This window comes from Heliangelus exortis, chromosome 10 (assembly GCF_036169615.1).
Source record: "Heliangelus exortis chromosome 10, bHelExo1.hap1, whole genome shotgun sequence".
NCBI lineage: Eukaryota > Metazoa > Chordata > Aves > Apodiformes > Trochilidae > Heliangelus > Heliangelus exortis.
In genome coordinates this window covers 4,523,219-4,540,894 of record NC_092431.1, presented here as the reverse complement: position 1 = coordinate 4,540,894, position 17,676 = coordinate 4,523,219, and the positions used below count along the sequence as shown (strand labels likewise).

Genomic DNA, 17,676 nt, shown 5'->3' with positions numbered 1-17,676 from the left:
CACTACACAACTGCTGAATAAGACTAATACAGCTGAAAGTGAAGATCTACAGAAGCTTTATTGAACAGTGATCTCAGTAAACACTGCAGAGTGACAGTACTGTTAAGAAAGGTTATTAATTAACATGTCTAGCAACATATTAGATAGGGACTTAATTTTCTGGTCAGTTTTTCAAACACTCAAGATTCTTCAGATAACTGGTTCAAGGTATATGCTTAATGTTGGTGAGGAAAGAAAATAATCAGATGGGTCTGTGAGTTTTTCTAACTTTGGCACGTCCTTTCAATGTTACTGAGTTTGACCCCCCTTTTACTGCCTCATAGCATTTTTATCTTTTATTTCTACAGATACCAAATAATTAACATCTGAGAAGAATAGTTATAATCATTTCAGTATTTACCCTGCTGAGGTGGGTATTAATGCCTCCTCAAATAAGCAAAGAGAAACAGGAACTCCCTCTCCACTCTTTGGCAAAAGCAAACAATTTCTGAGATACTATAATGAGACTAACTTCAGCTGGGCTCTTTAATTAAATTCTGGTATTTGGTACCCCATACTGACACTTCCAGTGCTAAAATTTCCAGGAAGATTAGGTACTAACATAGCATCAGAAACAGTATGAAAGAAAAGGTATGAAAAGTTACTTCTAAGTTCATTAACACTAAACGTTAGAGGTAAAAAACACTTTTCCCAGACCTAAGTGGGATGTTAGCAGACATTAAAATGATTCTAAGTCCTTCAAAAAGATGCATAATGATAGCTGACATTGACTCAGGATTCAACTGTAGGACAGTTCACATTTCAATCCTACACCAGTAATACTTAATTTTTCCTTTGTAACCAGGTGTAACACTCCTGCTCTTAGGCAGTCTTATGTGAACTCTGCTTTTTCAACACCCACACTGAGGTCATTGACAAGTCAACTATTTCAGCAGGATTTGTCTCCAGTGCTATATTACTCCCCCACACAGAAACATTTTACCTGTGTCCACACACTCCTAATCTTGTCAGTTTAAAGTAGAAGTTGACACTGAGCTCAACAGCCTGGCACTGCTGTATCAGCAGCAGCCAAATTTGGAACTGCTGATGTGCAAGTCTGTAATGGAGCTGAGGGACAGCTACCCTGTGATGCCACTTCCCTCAGTAGTCCATGAGTTTCAGGAACCTTACAGCACCAGAGACATTTGTATGATACTTTGGGCACAGATAATCTCACAATATTAAACCAGAAAGTGTTTGCCTATAGGACACAGGCAGTGAGATACCCAGTCACAATCAGAATCTGGAAAGTTCAGGCATTTGGTGAGGATCATGCCACTAAATAAATAAGCCCCAACACATTTTCTACAGCAACCTATGAATACAAACCTTGAGATCCCTGTGCATTAATCCTTTGCTATGCAGAAAGTCAACTGCTTCAGCTATCTGCAGAAATATCTGCAGACACTCTGTCCTTTCCCTCTCCTCTATCAAGCATCTTCTGCTCATCCAGTCTTTAAGGTTCTCCTTCCGGCAGAGCTGCATCTGGATGTAAAGATACACTTTTGGAGAGGTGGGCTTGACTTTTTCTGCAGTATTTTTAGAAAGGTCCAGGCTTAAACTTGTTGGCCTTGGTGGAGAAACAGAGAGGGGACTTCCTGAAGCGGATTTCTTGTTATCAGAGTCCTTTGTACTTTTTCCCTTGTCATCAGAAAGGCTCTCATCATGTGAAGAATCAACTTTCTCTTCCTTACTAGAAGCATTTCCACAACCAGAATCCTCAAACACTATAGAGGAGGAGGTCCCTTCCCTCAGGTGTACAACAGGGACAGCAGAAGGGCAAATTTCCAAGGGGTGACCCAGCTCGTTGTTGTTGACAGTACTGTCTTCTATGTCACAGCCTGTAAGGACACTGTCCTGAAGGTTTAACAGCAGATCTTCTGACTGGTGTAAGTCCCTGATGTCTTCTGTGGCAGAAAATTCCAGAGGAGAAAACTGGCTTCCAGATGAATCAAACTGACCACAGGGTATTCCCACAGACTTTATCCTCTCTGATGAAGTGGCAATAACTTCAACATGTTCCTTTGTGCAAAATGGCTCTGTTCTGATCTTAAATGAAGGGACGTCCATTGGACTGGGAGAACTGAGTGGCCAATCAGTGCTAGAAGAACCAAATTGAGAGATTAATACCACAGAACTTAATTCCACTAGAAATGCATTTTCAGAAGCCCAGGTTTTAACAAGTGCCACTTCTGAGAGCTGTGCCATCCTGTAACAGCAAATGATTAACTCAGTGTGGGAAGCACTAATAACAAGGATTTAGCATCTCTTTTTCTTAGGGTGGATAATGTTTTCTCACTGAGACAAGAATGCTGATTAAAAAAAAATTTAGCAAGCTTTACTGTCTGGATTCCCAATGTGCAATCAGACTCATCCTCACCTGGAAAAAATTCAGTCCTTTAGAACTCACATTGCAATGACTACTTAAAGCACGGGGGAAGAATTACAGCTGTTAAATGTCAATTTGATGCCTGAAACAAAAATTTTAGAATATAGTGACCTTTATAAGTATGTTAAGATATTATTATGAAGTCACTAAATAGTCTTGTACTGGGCCTCATTCTTTAAATGCTAACATACACCCACGTTTCCCTTTTTCTTTATATCCTTTAACTCCTTTATCTAACGTTCCACTTTTAACCTACACCTACCAAGCTTTATAGACCACCACTCTGATTATCCCTCACATATTTCTGCTGGAATGAATTCATTGAAACACTGGAGTACTGAACCAGATCCATCTAAGCCAAGACAACAAAGAGGAAGAAAACAACAGAAAGAAACAGAGGACAGAGATGTCCAAGTTAAAAACTGAATCACAGTAGCATTGTTTCCACCTTCCAACCATCCAAAGATTCAACTACAGCAGCAGTTACACTGATAACTACAAGATGTTACTATACTGAAAGACAGGACAACAGAAGACTCCCAAAATCAAAAACAACTATCCACAAGTGTCATATATTTGCATCTTGTTCAATTGAAAGGTTGAAAGGCTAAGTTAAAAACCACCTCTTGCCTACAGAGTCTCTCCATCTCCCTGGATCATCTACCAGTTCTCCAGTTCTGTTGATGTGCAATCTCAAATTCAGTTGTTAAAAAACCCCACGAGTTACCTTTCATCTTTTAACCACTGCTCATCCATCTTTTCCTGCCATCTCTCAGGTGGAGCTTCCAGCCACGCGTTGAAATACCGAACAATTCCTGGGTGCTCCAGTTTGGCCAACGCCTTGACTTCCCTCATCACCTTCTCACGAGCCAGCTCCCTGCCATTTGGGGTGAGGAAAACAGAAATATGGTCACACAGAGCAACAGCATAGTACAGACATTTCTGCAGAGGAATTCAATCAAAGCTAGCTCAGTATAAACCAGGCCAGTAGTACTGCTCTTCACACCACAAGACAGACATGTCTTAAATTCTCCAGGGTAACTCCTTGAGGTGAGAAGTGTGGAGGAGCAGCAAGTACTCATAAGGGCTAAGTATTTACTCATCCCTTTTTAAATAAATACAGACAGCAGAACTGAGAAGAAAAGGCTCATCTTGCTCTAAACTTTTTACAAGGATAGAAAAAGAGACCACTACACAGCAATATTCTACAGGGATGTAGAAGACACTGACATAAAAAGACAGACAGTAATGCCTTAGTATTTTGTTTTTTAACTGTCAGGAGACTGCATAAAGACTGTATCTGTTCTATGGACAGGAAAGCAGGTAGCCTGCTGCATTATTGAAGTAAATAATCTCTCTTCATAAGACCATAACTGGATCAAATAATGTCAGATTGTTTCATTTAATGGTTGAAAAGAAGAATTTAGGCTACCTTAAATTTCTGATCAAATCCTTCAATCTTAGTCACGTTTATTTAACACATTCAAATAAATAGTAATTCTAGATTTCATAGCTTTACCCCCTCCCTCTACTGGCCTGCCTGTTGCTGTTCTAACTTGAGATTTCCAGAAGCAGTGTCTCCCATCTCTCACTAAAAGGAACTGCTGCAAGCTCTGTGTAGGGTAATTCAGCAGCATGGCTTGACCACCTACGACTGAAAGAAAAGGTAGGGGTTGTGGGACCAGAAAATGAAACAAATGGACAGATGGAGTTAGAAAAGCTGGTGAAGGAGAGAGAAAAGAAAGAGAAGGTGAAATAGGAAAGGTAAGGAGGGGAAGGAGAAAAGCAAATTAACAGTGCTATAAATAACTGGTCCTGTTATTAAAGGCTCTATTCATCAAGGAAATCAAAGGAGCTCCCATGTAGCTGCAGCATCTTCGAGGTCCTGCTATGCAAGGATTTAGCCAAGCAGGTCACCCTTCTGCTGTGATCACACATGCCAAATTCTCAATGCCAAAACTTAAGTCACCCCCCCATTAAAAAGTGTGTCATTCATCCTAACACAGTATTTGGGAAACCAGTTCAGGAACAGATGGTTCAGTGTAGGATGGGATCCCAGCATTCATTCATTACTTCCTCCGTATCTCAAACTCATTCATTACCTGTTTGGTAAACGGATCCTCTTGATAGCATAGTTGCAATCATCCACTTTATTTCTGGCTTCAAAAACTACTCCAAAACCTCCACGACCCAGACACTGAATTGGTTCAAAATCTGTCAGGTATCTGGGAGAAGGGTGTGAGGACAGACAGAAGAAAGAAGGGAGGGTAGAGGAGAAAAACACATCAATATAGATAGCAAAGTAAAGTCATTTATGACTAAGAGTGAAACATTTCTGTATAGACAAAATATGCTCGATGACTTGAAGCACTTCTTATATTTCTTCCCTGCTAACCCACTAAGGCAATCAAGTGGACAGTTGCTGATTATGCACTGATTCAGTGTCTACCATAACCCAGCAAGATCCACTATGCATACACATGACAAACCAAGAGGCTTTCCATAATACCAGATTGAATGCTCATGGACCTCAACTATAGCCTAAAAGTTTCAATACCCAAAACACATGGTGAGAGAAACATTTTCTAAATTATGATTTGCCTTTAGCCCCACCCCAAAGTAGTATTTCTGTAACTAATCCTTCTAATCATTCCTTTCCAAAATATGATTTATGTTCTTAAATCTCACTACCTGTCTTATTTTTCCTCATTTTGAATACTCCAGTGCTTACTTTCAGTGAGCTACAAATGTACAGAAAATGGTCACATTTTCTCCAGAGTATCAGGACATGCTCCTATACACTCTTCTGTCCTACCTAACCCTTTTGTAACAGGAACAAAGGTTTGCTATAAATATAGTCTGCTTATTCTGCAGAATATATAAAACATCATCTGTTTCCATCTGCAATTGCCTTTCTCTTTGCTTTAATCCATAAACACAGACACGGGGAGTAAAAACCAATTGTGACCTTCAAGAATCAATCTTCTATTTCAGTTATCAGCAGGGAATATGAGAGCAGGTCTCTTGTAGACTCTTCAGACTGCTTTGACTAATCACAACTCCAATCTTCAACCAGTAATGGGGTGACAGGGTTTTGTGTCAGTTGATGATGCTGGAGGACTAAAACTAGGGTAGGTAAGAACAAGAGAACACCTACTCTTTCCACCAGAAAGCAGCTGTCACACTAAAACCCCTGAACATGTTGTGTTGAAGTGAGCTCACCTTGACACATATCCAGAGTTCTTGACATCACTCCAGCTGCTGTCTTTAGCATCTCCACAAGTGGGCTCATATTTATTATCAGTCTGGCACTGGGTTTCAGATTCCTTCCGCAGCTACCAAGGGTTACCAAAACAAGAACAAACAAATTCAGCTCCTGAAGAACTGGAGATTTTGTACCTTAGCTATGGCATCAGCTAATTTCAGTGTAACTATCTCCAAAGATGTCAGATGTGGCTGAAGCAGTCTGATCTGCTTGCTGATGCAGGTAAGCAACTTGTACATGGCAGCTGACAGCCCTCACAGGCAGATTAAACAATAAATTAAATAAATTAAATTAAGCAATAAATTTAGGTTTTGATTTTGTTATCTCATTACCTTATTAATACTACTCATTGCAGACTCAAAACCAAAAGGAAAGGCAAGAATAATACCTTCTGCATTTAGGACTGAGGAAAAAAAAAATACTTACCCTGCTGTAAGGATGAGGATGGAAAAGTTTGCGTACGATGAAAGTCGTGGCCACAATGCAAAACAGGATGGTGCCAACAATTTCTTTCCACCAGTGCAGCAGAAGAACAGGATCCTTTTTCCGAATGCTCTTGTAATTTGTATCTTCAAAAAATCTCACAGTGATCTGGGTGCTACGTTTACTTCTCTCTCTCTTGTAGTAGGGTAAGTAATAACCATTATCTGTGTATAAAAGACAAAAAGAAGGCATAGATTTACTTGTAGGTGACTACAGAACAATTTGTCTTTTTTTAAGAGGTTTCCTGAACACACACACAGGGTATTTTTTTTTCCATGCCCCAGAATTTTAAATAGCACATAAGCAAATTCAGGTAATCAAGGTTGTGGACTCCACAGCAAGTAAATCTCCCATTTAAGTTTACTTCAGAAGGTCTGACCACTGAAAGCTTTAAACCATAAACAATATCTTCCATATGGAAAACTTTGTAACACCAGGCTGAGTCTCTAGGACCATGATCAAATTCTGAAAAAAATAATTTACAAGCTTTTTCCACTCAGACCAGCTATGGCAGTATGATCAGACAATGGCAGTAAACACAATACCTCTGTGACAGCAATTTTTGGCACTCTGAAGTGCTTTGTGGGGCACTAATTAAACATACAACACAGTCTAAAATTTTAGTTTAGGCAATAATTTCCTTGTTCATTAAATGTAAAAGATACACACCTATTAAAGATCAAAAAAATGGCCATTTACTGAATTTTACAGACAATAAATAAGTAAAGCTGGCACTTCAAAAATTTAAACTTCCACCTACCATATGGATACTGCAGAATTGAAAGTGCCCCATTACTGTACTCTTCGTGAGAGTACTTGTCATTGCTGAGACACTTATCAAACTCATCAGATCCCACCAACACTGGAGTCCTGGAAGGAGAATCTAAGCAGAGAAGAAGACAATTTACTGAGCTGAACTATTATGAAAACTATATTCTTCTGTTAATTTAATGAGAACTCAATTGTGTAATCTTCGAAAATGTCTTTCTGACCAGACCATGAGAACCAAAAATAATGCAAATAAACATTAAGAAGGCTATTTTAAAGTAATAGGTACTTAACATCTCTCCTCCTTGCCAAACTACTAGTTTTGGACAAGTCAATTCACTCACATTCACATAACTGCATAAAACCAACTTCTTTTTGTTGAAAAATTTAATTTAGAAGACCCAATGTTTCATTATTAAAAAAGACTGTGTCAAATCCATAGTAGAGAAAGCTGACATAAAATATTTAATTAGAAAAAACAAGCAAACAAAACAATTAACAAAAGCACAGAGATAGTTCCTCAGTTAGTTTACAGATGGAAACATTAAACTAGTTTGAAACATACTTGAAATCAGAAAATGTCCTGTTCAGAGTTAAGGCAGTAAATGAAACTCTAAATCGTTACTTACGGATTAAAGGTTTCCATTTTATTTTGGGAAGAGGAATAATTGCATTATCATTCCTGGATTCCAGAGCTTTTGGGTTGGTTGGGAATTTCTCAGAAATTCTGACTGATGACTGAAGATACAACTGGCCCCTGTACATACCTAAATAATGAACCAGAGAGCATATTCATCATGAAATTTAGTTTTCTTCACACCCAGAATAAAACTGCTCAGGTAAAATAGGTTAAGAATATGTAATACTTTTTTATATTCTAAGACTCTGGGATTCTGAGGCTGATTGTTAGGCTGGATAAATTAAAGTAGCATTTTCCCTTTCTTCCAGAAACACAAGAGATCAGAACATGTCATTTTCACTGTTGGAGAGCTACTGCTACAGAAAATTGCCAGCAATTTTTAAGAACTATAAAGTAGCCTGGGCTTTGCATAGGTAAGACTTCTTTCAAACTTCCTATTCTTCTTAATGCTGGTGCAATTTACTCCCCAACAGACATTACCAGGAAGGCTGGAACAATCTGGCTTCTTCATAGTGTTATTTTTTTATCTGTGTAACCACTAACAGGAAAGCTACAATGTGTAAAGACATAGAAAAAAGGCTAAGACAAGCATTCTTACAAAATCAAAGCACATTTACCTCCCTGAGACAGACAGACAGCCAAGATGAAGAAGGTCCTGGGGCCACTATTTCAAATTGTCACAAACCACACCAAATGAATTCTGACAGCTGGATGAAAATTTTAGTTAAGACTATGATTAAGTTTCTTCATGGTAAGTTATGTACCCAGTGTAGAGGAAAAAAATGAATGTGACAAAATAGGCTGGAGGAAGATACTGCTTATTGCTTACTAAGCACTAAGACTGCCTCGTTACTATAAACTTATCTTTAAAAGTTTCGTGATGTTCAGTCATCTGCAGTGTACTGAAACTAAAAAGCAGTGAACATTTCAGAATCAAAAAGGAAAAGATTTATGGTTTTGGAACGTCTGGGTTTTGAAAGAGGATAAAAACATTAAAAATCAGTCTTTTAATTATCACTGTTTGGGCTAAAGATATTAATTCTACTGTAGCCAAAGGTACACTGTACTCCTGTAATTGTCAGAATTTCTAAAATGAGTTCACAGAACTCTTGACTTTGAACAACAGGAAAGATGACCAGAGCAGGTTATAAAGAGATGAGAACACATCTCTACTTTTTGAAAGTCCTTAACTTAAAGTCAAAGTGCCTTTCTGGGATTCCTAATGTCAGTATCCTCAGTCTTGGAGCTTCATAAAGCACTGTTAAATTTTACAGCCTTCATTATGCAGAATATCAGACCGGGTATGTTACACTTCCTCTTAGATATCATCTACAAGTACAGAAAGATGTGCTTTACTACAATCTCAACTGAGAAAAGAATAACATCTGCTACAGAAAATGTTACAGGTGGTGTCTCACCCAAATACACGCTGGATTCTGTGGCCCCTCTGGCAGCTTCCACGAGATCTTCATCTTCCAAAACTTCGTTATTCGCCGTGTAACTTGTGTCATCAAACAGGCTGATTGGAATGACTTTGCCATCCTTAACAAGCCATGCAGAAGCAATTGGAGTGCAAAACTGAAAAAGAGAAAGGTAACTGAAAAACTGCTGATATATTAACTTGATATTATATAAGAATAATGCTAAACAATATGTTTAAACTCCTTGGTTTAGTTTTTGTAACAGATGTAGCTGCTCAAAATCAGTTAAAATACTACAAGCAGATGCAGGCTTCTTTACAAAGACAGCACCTGAAACCCAAGAGGAAAGACAAGATCTGTGATGCTGCAAAATTTCTATTTTCATAACATTTAATACTGTCTTTTTTCCCTACCTGGTATTCCCATTCCAGATGTCCTCCTCGTCTGTTAAAAGCCATCACCTTCCAGTCAGCTACTGAGACCTTTATCACTGTATCTTTCATCATAGCTTCCTGCTCATCCACATCAGAAATAATTTTTGTTTCCTCTTTGTTCATATTTGCTTTGAAATTGCTCTCAATATATCCTGCTCTGGTTTCAATTTCTGGGACATAGCGTAGCTCGAAGTGGCCAACACTGAAATTCCACCTTAAAGAAACAGAGAAAAACTTTTAAGAAACAACTTATACATTCCAAGGAGGTCCCACATCCTCTGTCCAGAATATTCTGAAACTGAATTGCCTATATTTGGCCTGTTTTTTCAGTTAATTCTCAGATTGTCAGATGAACACAACTGTACCAGGAGGGGGAGTGCCAATCCAGAATACAAACTAAACAAACAGAGAAATCTTGCCCAACAGGATGAGTGAGCTGAGGGAACAGTCAGTGAAGTAGGGCCAATGGCATTAAAGGTTTAGTATTTGGAGAGCTGCTTAATTTTTGTAAACCAGGAGATTAGGGCAGAAGCTGATAATTATTTTCAGAAATAATTATTGTCTTTTTTTTCTATGATATAGTCCAATGCTGTAGAGAAGATATAGATGGGACAGGATGGCAAGTTTGTGTTTTGAATAGCAAGAAGGGGGAAAGTATTTTTCTAACAGCATGTTCAGGCACCCAAGGTTTCTTAGGACTTTGCAACCAACAAGAGACAAAATTCTCCTTAAAGGATTTAGACCCTTATGGTAAAAGTCTGGCATATTTTATATATTCAACCGATTTATTAAAATATTTTCTTTCTCCAGATTAAAACCCCAGACCTATGCTATAAACTCCACAACAGCCATTCAGTGTCACCTGTGCTTCTGATGACAAAAACAGGAGGATTATGGTACAAAAGATGTCATACTATATCTTTGAAAGAGATATGGAAAGGAAAAAGCATGTTTTTAGGAGCCACATCTCCCTGCCAAGAGCCATGGAACCCAAGATTCTCTCTCAGGCATCTGATCTGCTAATCTATTTGAGTTCTAATCAGGTTATCTCTGATAAACTACAGATGCACAACCTGTCAGATCCTACTGCAAACAGAAGAGGGAACAGGGGAACAGGGAATGACAATTCCAATGAATTGTTGGGCAGTTAATGTATTATGTATGACAACCAGTGTTTAAGAGGGTATTTTATGAAGTGGATTGTAGGGTTTTTTTTAGTAGAATACAGGTCTGTATTTTTATAAAAATCTTGCTGTATTATAACTTCAATGTGACAGCATTAGAGAAGTCACAGACAGAATCAGTTTCTACAGCTTTTAAAGAATAGACCATCTATGTTATCAAATTAAGAAAGCAGATATAAGAATGGGACTTTTATGAAATAAAATTGAAGACTTTAAGATATGTCAAATTAAAATGAAAGCTGAAGACATCAGGTATAAAAATACCAGGGGTGGTTATTATGAGTAGGTAAAGACCTTAAAAGTGAATCAGTAGGTCAGAACACAACTTTTAAACTGTCTCCTTTCATACAGGAATCAGTATTTGGAACAAACATTAATGACATTTGCCTTGTGCAGTAGAGCAGTGATAAGCTCTTTTGAGGTATGCAAGAACAAGGAAAGTAATTTTCATTTGATTTAGAGGAAACAAATATGTGCACATTTCTGGCTAATCATCTATAAAACTGGAGTTCAAGCTATTTTGCAGAAGCACTGAAGAGCAAAGGGGTTAGATCCAAGCCAAAAGTCTGGTGCATTCCTTCAGTTCACAATCTCAACTCCCTCGTGCAGTAATTCCTAGCCTAATGAAAGTAAAAAGGTCACATCCTTAAAACATTACATATTAAGGACTTGTGGTTGTCTGCTTGTTTCTGACCAATTCTGAACACTCACTTTTCATTGCCACTGCGTGGTCCAACTGCACGGACAGTTTTCTGAGTTCTGTGTAGCAGGAGGGTCTCTTCCTGCTCTGTCTCCTCATCATCCCACTGGCGACAGCCCACGGCTGAGCAGATGTACTTCACCTGAGGGACAAAGCAAGAGGATCACACATGCTTCCAAGTGCTGAAACTTCCAAGACAAGCAACTATAATCAACAGGAATATTCAAAGATAACAACCCTTACAACACACATTTTTGGCTCGCAGGCAATTTGGAGCTCTGTGACAATAGATGCTCAACTTGAGGAGTGTTGAACAGCCTGGTTTAAGAGATAAGGGCTTTTCAGAAGCAGAATTTTCAAAAGATTCTAGAAGTCTACAGTTAGGGCTATCTTGTCTATCATTGGTCTATACTTTGCATTTATTTCTACTTTTAACAGAAAGAAATCTGAGCTTTTCATTTTTCCACTATTTTTATAGGCACTGAAAGCACATTCCTAAAAGACCCAAAGCATAATTCTCTTTTCCTGTCATATTTGTTTCAACATAACTCTATTACCTTCAAATGCAATTCTACTGAGCCTTCCCCCTTTGCCTTGTCAGCTATTAAAGGGGAAAGTCATCTTTCTTGACTCTCCCAGTCACACAGAATTTGCAACAGTCTCAGCAGCAAACAGAATTTGAATTATATGGGCAATTTTGAAAGGGGAGTGGAACACACTTTCAGGAAGCCTGAATTGACAACATACTGACAAAAACAACAGACTGCCCAAACTCTTAACAAGAAGTCAGCTACTATTTCCTCTACGAGGGACCTTTGCTACTGGAAGTATAAGCCAAGAATCAAAGCAGAAAGCAAAATTTCCACTTCCTGAACACTGTGGGAAGAGCAGTCTGTTGGTGCACAAAGCTCTCTGCTGTCAACAAGAAAATAAAACTATTTCACTAACATTTATTATATCCTCAGTGTTTTTGCAAAATATACAACTTTTAACCAACATACTTCAGCCAATAAATACTTTCTGAAGCAGTCATGTAGCAAGAAGTTTTACACCTGACTGTTGCCTAGTTTAATATGTAAGAACTTCTTTGAGACAGTAAACTCACTGACAGCATATACAAGTCTTAAACTTTTGCATATATTGAATGTTTTTCTTGTTTTCAACCAGTTATCACCCATGAGTTGTGAAAAACCTGAACTCTGTTGTGAAAATAAAATATGTCACCTACATCCTACTTTAATATGCAGTAAGCTGAACAGCAAAGTCTCCTTCAGCTCCTCGCTCAGCTCAGTAGAAGGAGTCAGTCCTCTTTTTTCCCCCCACTCACCAGTGGTCACAAAACCCCTGTCCCTTCCCTTATTCTGGCTCGGCAGCTCAGCTTCTTCTTTTCTGTATTTTCAGTTGTATCTAGCTGAAGATGTCCCTGCTCACTGCAGGGGGTTGGTCTAGATGACCTCTAAAGGTGCCTTCATATCTAAACTTTTCTATGATTCTGTACTTGAGCTGTGTTGCAGTTCAAAACCTGAGAGCAACCTATTAGCAGGACAGTGCTGGAAACGCCTACACAAGGCAACTTCTCAGGCTCTTACCTTCCCTGAGTATGAGCTCAGCCCATAGGTTGTCAAAGACTTTCCCCCAACTAAGACAACATCCTCTCCAAACTTGTAGGATGACTCGAGCAGAGATTCAACTGTGAAAGGAACTGCTTCCATGCTCTCTCGATCCCGATCCCACTGGAAAAGGTCCCCATCCAAAGAAGGGATTATCATCTTGTTTCCGAACACCTAAAATAATTCAACTGAAGGTTAGCTACCTTTTAACCATAGTTTTATCAAAATATACAGACCACAACTGGAAACAGAAATGCTATATAAGCAAGTGCACTGCATTTTATTCCAGCATTGTATTTCATGGGTTTGTATTCCAGAGTCTTACTTTTCAAAGTTACACTTTAGACAACAGAACTCAGACACTCAAATAAAATCTGTACTTCACTAGTTAAACAGTTCAGTGTGTGACACTTCTCCCACTTTAAGCAAAACATTTTAAAGCTCATGCAGTTTATAAATCAGAATTCTCCCAAACTGTAGAAGTGATGATCCAGGGAGCAGCGTTCTTGAAGAGACAGTTACTGGTAAAAGTACAAGTTTCATGGATTATTTGTGTTACTTTCAAGGCAGTGGCACTCTACATAAAGTTCTACTTCATTTTTTTTTTCCAGACCTAGTTTACTTCTGAACACAGCATCAATCATTCTCTCTACATCAGGAGACTGAATTTAGTTTTAAAAGAAAAGCTGAGGCTGTATATGAGCTTTTTTCCAGCTAATGAATACCCCATAATATCTATTTTCCTGCAAAGCAGAGAGAGCAATTACCACTGAGATTCAGAGCTCACATTTCACCTTTGCCTTTCCAGACAGATAATCTAACTTCACTTCCCCAGAATTTCTTATGCTTAAGCATACTGTTCCTTTAAAACTTGGCTGTTATTTTCTTAACCACACAAGTCAAAAGAAAAAAAAATGTTCACCAGGATACAGTGTTTCATCCATTACACTGAGATTTTCAAGGAGATCCTAGTTCGGAAGTATGAGTCATTGTCAATGAGTACTAAGGGACTTATTAAGAAACTCATTATCAGCATGATAGACCATAACTAATACTGTGGAGCCACAGTGGCTCTGTCCATCAAGAACAGTGAGAAACTGTAATCCACATAATCTTAGCTTTTGAGGATGTGGATTAACATGGAAGATTTTAATGCTTTTTCCAAACCTGTGTCCATTTGGGCAGTATCCTACAACATAATTACACTAAAATCAGAGACTCTGCACATTAGGATTTAAGGACTACTTCTGGTACATGTATATTAGTCAAACAAAATACTCCTGCTCAGATTCCAAGGCACAGATGTGTATTTCCAATCCACACAAAAAATCCAGAAGGTTTCTGGTTATTATTTCTGGAATGGCAGTGAAGATCCACATGTCTTCTGCATGATAAAAATTCTCTCCAACATGAGACTTTCTGTTCCTCTAACTGGGTCACAGATGAGCAAACAGCATTAAGCAAAGTTGGGATTCACCTCAACAGGGAGGAAAAGGCAGATCTTGTAAACGTGTGCAGGTCACAATTAGTAGCTCTTCTTACACTGCCTGACACACCTCATTCAAAGAGAAAATTCAGGTGAGTTACCCAACAAAGCTGGTGACTATTTAAGATCCCTAAAGGATCCAACACCAATGCTTTTTAGATTTGAAAAGCCTCACAGTGACTGACAATTAAAACAAAAACTCCCCTCAGGAGCACAATGTGTAATTGAAGAGATGATAAAAATAAACCCCTGAGAGGAGCTGCAAAGTTCTTTACACAGCAAAATAAGGTATGTTCTTTCTCTCACAGATGTTTAGCTTATGGCAAAAAAGGCCAAATATCCTGGAAGAGACAAACACAGGAGATATTTGATGCACAAAAGATGTTGTATTATGGATTACCATTTGGGAAGAAAAACACACACACGCATGTCTTTGTACATATGCTTAGCACCTGATTAGCGGAAAAATAAAACAAACAAACAAAGTTTACATAAATATTCTTATTGAAGAGAAGCCCTGTGATCTTGAGAAACAAAGGCATGCAGATTTTGGAAAATACCTTTTTTTAAAGAAAAAGGTCAGTGCCAAAGTTGCAGTTGTAATCTTGCTGGAGTATCCTGTTAAAACTTTCAACCCAGAAGAGGAATATAATAAAATGTTGTTGCAATCTATTCTTTCAGAAATGCATAATAATTTTTGATGACAACTTTCAGCCTGTGCAGCTGTTACTTTGCATTAATAAATCCTCTGCAAGGTTTCTTCCTGCACGTGGTCCAGATACCTGCAAGTAGCTTGGAGGCCCACGCTCACCTCCAGCAATATGATATATTGCACATATAAATAAGAACTAACAGCAGTTCTTTTTATAAGCAGCTTTCCAAACATACAAAAGCCAAACCAGCTCCTGTACCACTGTGTCAGCACAAAGAGCCCAAACATAGCCACAGTATGACTTCCATGTCAGATTCTGAATAAATTCCACTGCCCAATCTGGTGAATTGAATGGCCTGCCCAGGACAGTGGTGGGATCACCATCCCTGAAAGCCTTTAAAAGGCATTTGGACCTGGTCCTTAAGAACATAGTTTAGTAGTTGATTATGGTGTTAGCCAAAGGTTGGACTGGATGATCTTGGAGGTCTCTTCCAACCAACACATTCTGTGATTCTGTGAATTCATACACCATGATTAAACTAGACTGCAGCAGCAACAACTAACTAGCCACTTGCAAGCCCAGACTTTCAGAGATATGTGCTGAAAGCACAGGATTTGTAGCACTGTGTGCTCCAAGGGTTGCAGATCATGCCATCAGGTTGTGAAGTGAGGAGCCAGTGGTGAAAACTGCCCAGGAGTCACTGCTGAGCAAGTAACTCTCAGTTGGTTCTGGGGACAGTGTGACACTTGTGATACCTTAAGCTCTTGCTCCAGGGCTCAAGCAGGAAATTTTCCACCAACAAACAACAGGCAAAATGTTGGCCCTTTTTGGGAAACACACACCCAAATCCGTAACACAAAGGAAGCTCACTCAGCAACTCCTACTTGTGTACTCCCAAGGTGTGGGTCAAATCAGGTCATGGCTTGTATGCCTTCAAACATTCCCTGACAGCAGGGCTCTGCCTGCTCATTTGTTAAAACCTCAGAACCCGTAAGCTGCAGAGGACAGAGGGGATGGGACGGGTCAGCTCTGCTGACCACCTGCCTGTGCTCCCAACCTTGAGGGCATCTATGGGAGCAGCACGTCCTGCGTGACATTGGGAAAGAAAGGCTGAGAAAAGGCACAACTGGTGCTTGGTGAACACATCAGGAGAGGGAGCACAGGCAGCAGAAAGAGCAATTACACCAAGGACAATGCCAGAGTACAAGCAGATGGGGTTAAACTGACCGTGAGTAAGTGCAAGCTCGGCATCTCAGCTACTCCCTACTACAGGTGTGGTATTTCACAAGAGAGACAGAACAGAGGAGGTGTGGGGGGGGAAATCACCTTCTTTTAAGATGAATCTATCTATAAATGGGATTATGTGACAAGGTGCTGACAAGGGACAGCAACTGATTGCCACCGAGGCTCACTTTTACTAAAACAGCTTTATTTGAAGAATGGGGCAGGTATGCACACGTGCAGGCACACACAGATAACAAAAGGCATTTTTGGGCACTTATGCTGACATACTTAAAAAAAAAAAGAAAGCAGTTTAGCCAGAGGCTTTAGAAGGACAGGAATAATAACAACTCCTCTCCGAGTTAGGCAGCTCATTCTCTAGTACAGCAGCAGCAGCAAAGGGACTTTCCTTGAAAGTGCTAGCAGGCAGCATCGGCATGCAGCTCAGGTAAAGGAATGACATCACCCTGTATCTCAAAAGCATTACCTCATCTCCTAATCCAAGGAGTGAGTCACCCAGGCAGTCAGCTGCAAATCTCTTGGCACAGAAAATGTAGGTTACCACGATGCACTTACACATTCCTCTGATCTGTCAATGTAAATAGCTATTTGTTCAGCTTCACTGGTCAGCAATATGGCACATAATTGTTAAGTGGTTTGTCTTTCAGAAGTAACACTTTAAGAAAAAAAAAATTAAAAAAGGAAAACAATAGCAACAACAACAACAAAAAAAAAAACCAAACCCCCATGAACTACCCAGCCCTAAATGAGATGCTGCTCTTTTGCTCATTAAGAGTTTGAAGCTGAAGTTCTCCATTGGCTCGGAGCAGGGTGCTGCAGCCCTATCAGCAGCGCTGGCTGCTCAATCTCCAGGCTGATGGGTGAGGTAATGCAGTTTTTCTAAAAAGCCTTCACAAAAAAGCAAAAAGGCATAACGATCCGAAATGGCATATGCTACCAGGGAATTTGCTGTCTAGACTCTTTACTGGAAAGGAGGGCACAGCATGCGAGGTTCCACGGCAGGTTGATGGGTGCAAGGAAGCCGCTGATTTATAGCGGTGAAGAGAGAAAAAAAGAAATGAAAAATAAAAACAAAAAACACAAACCAAAACAAAAGCAATGTACAAAGAGATCAAAACATGCTGAACTATTAAAGCTTCTAAAAGATGTTAAAGTGTGACACTCATTTCCCATATCTAGCACTCTAGCATATGAAGCAAAAATCAAGCCTGCTCATGGACAGGCACATCTGAGATCAGTCTGCTGCCAAAACAGTCAATATACTCATTTTCAGATGGGCTGGACTTCCCAATAACTTCAAGGAAACAATTACACACAGGTAAAATATTTCCCTTAGAACAGGAAATGTCATGTCTTTGTTTT

The 17,676-nt window shown here is 39.2% G+C and overlaps 1 protein-coding gene across 2 annotated transcripts in view; it reads right to left on the bottom strand.

The window, feature by feature from the left end:
- The window catches only part of EIF2AK3 (eukaryotic translation initiation factor 2 alpha kinase 3), a 42,720-nt gene that overhangs the window by 7,945 nt on the left and 17,099 nt on the right, over positions 1 to 17,676 (bottom strand). For both annotated transcript variants that reach the window (XM_071753189.1, XM_071753190.1), the window contains exons 3-13: positions 12,913 to 13,107; positions 11,335 to 11,465; positions 9,419 to 9,653; positions 9,003 to 9,162; positions 7,574 to 7,711; positions 6,937 to 7,059; positions 6,120 to 6,340; positions 5,651 to 5,763; positions 4,531 to 4,653; positions 3,156 to 3,305; positions 1,369 to 2,140 (exon numbers count right to left, since the gene is read on the bottom strand). In XM_071753189.1, coding sequence (XP_071609290.1) covers positions 1,369 to 2,140; positions 3,156 to 3,305; positions 4,531 to 4,653; positions 5,651 to 5,763; positions 6,120 to 6,340; positions 6,937 to 7,059; positions 7,574 to 7,711; positions 9,003 to 9,162; positions 9,419 to 9,653; positions 11,335 to 11,465; positions 12,913 to 13,107 — 2,361 coding nt within the window. The remainder of the gene's footprint in view (positions 1 to 1,368; positions 2,141 to 3,155; positions 3,306 to 4,530; positions 4,654 to 5,650; positions 5,764 to 6,119; positions 6,341 to 6,936; positions 7,060 to 7,573; positions 7,712 to 9,002; positions 9,163 to 9,418; positions 9,654 to 11,334; positions 11,466 to 12,912; positions 13,108 to 17,676) is intronic.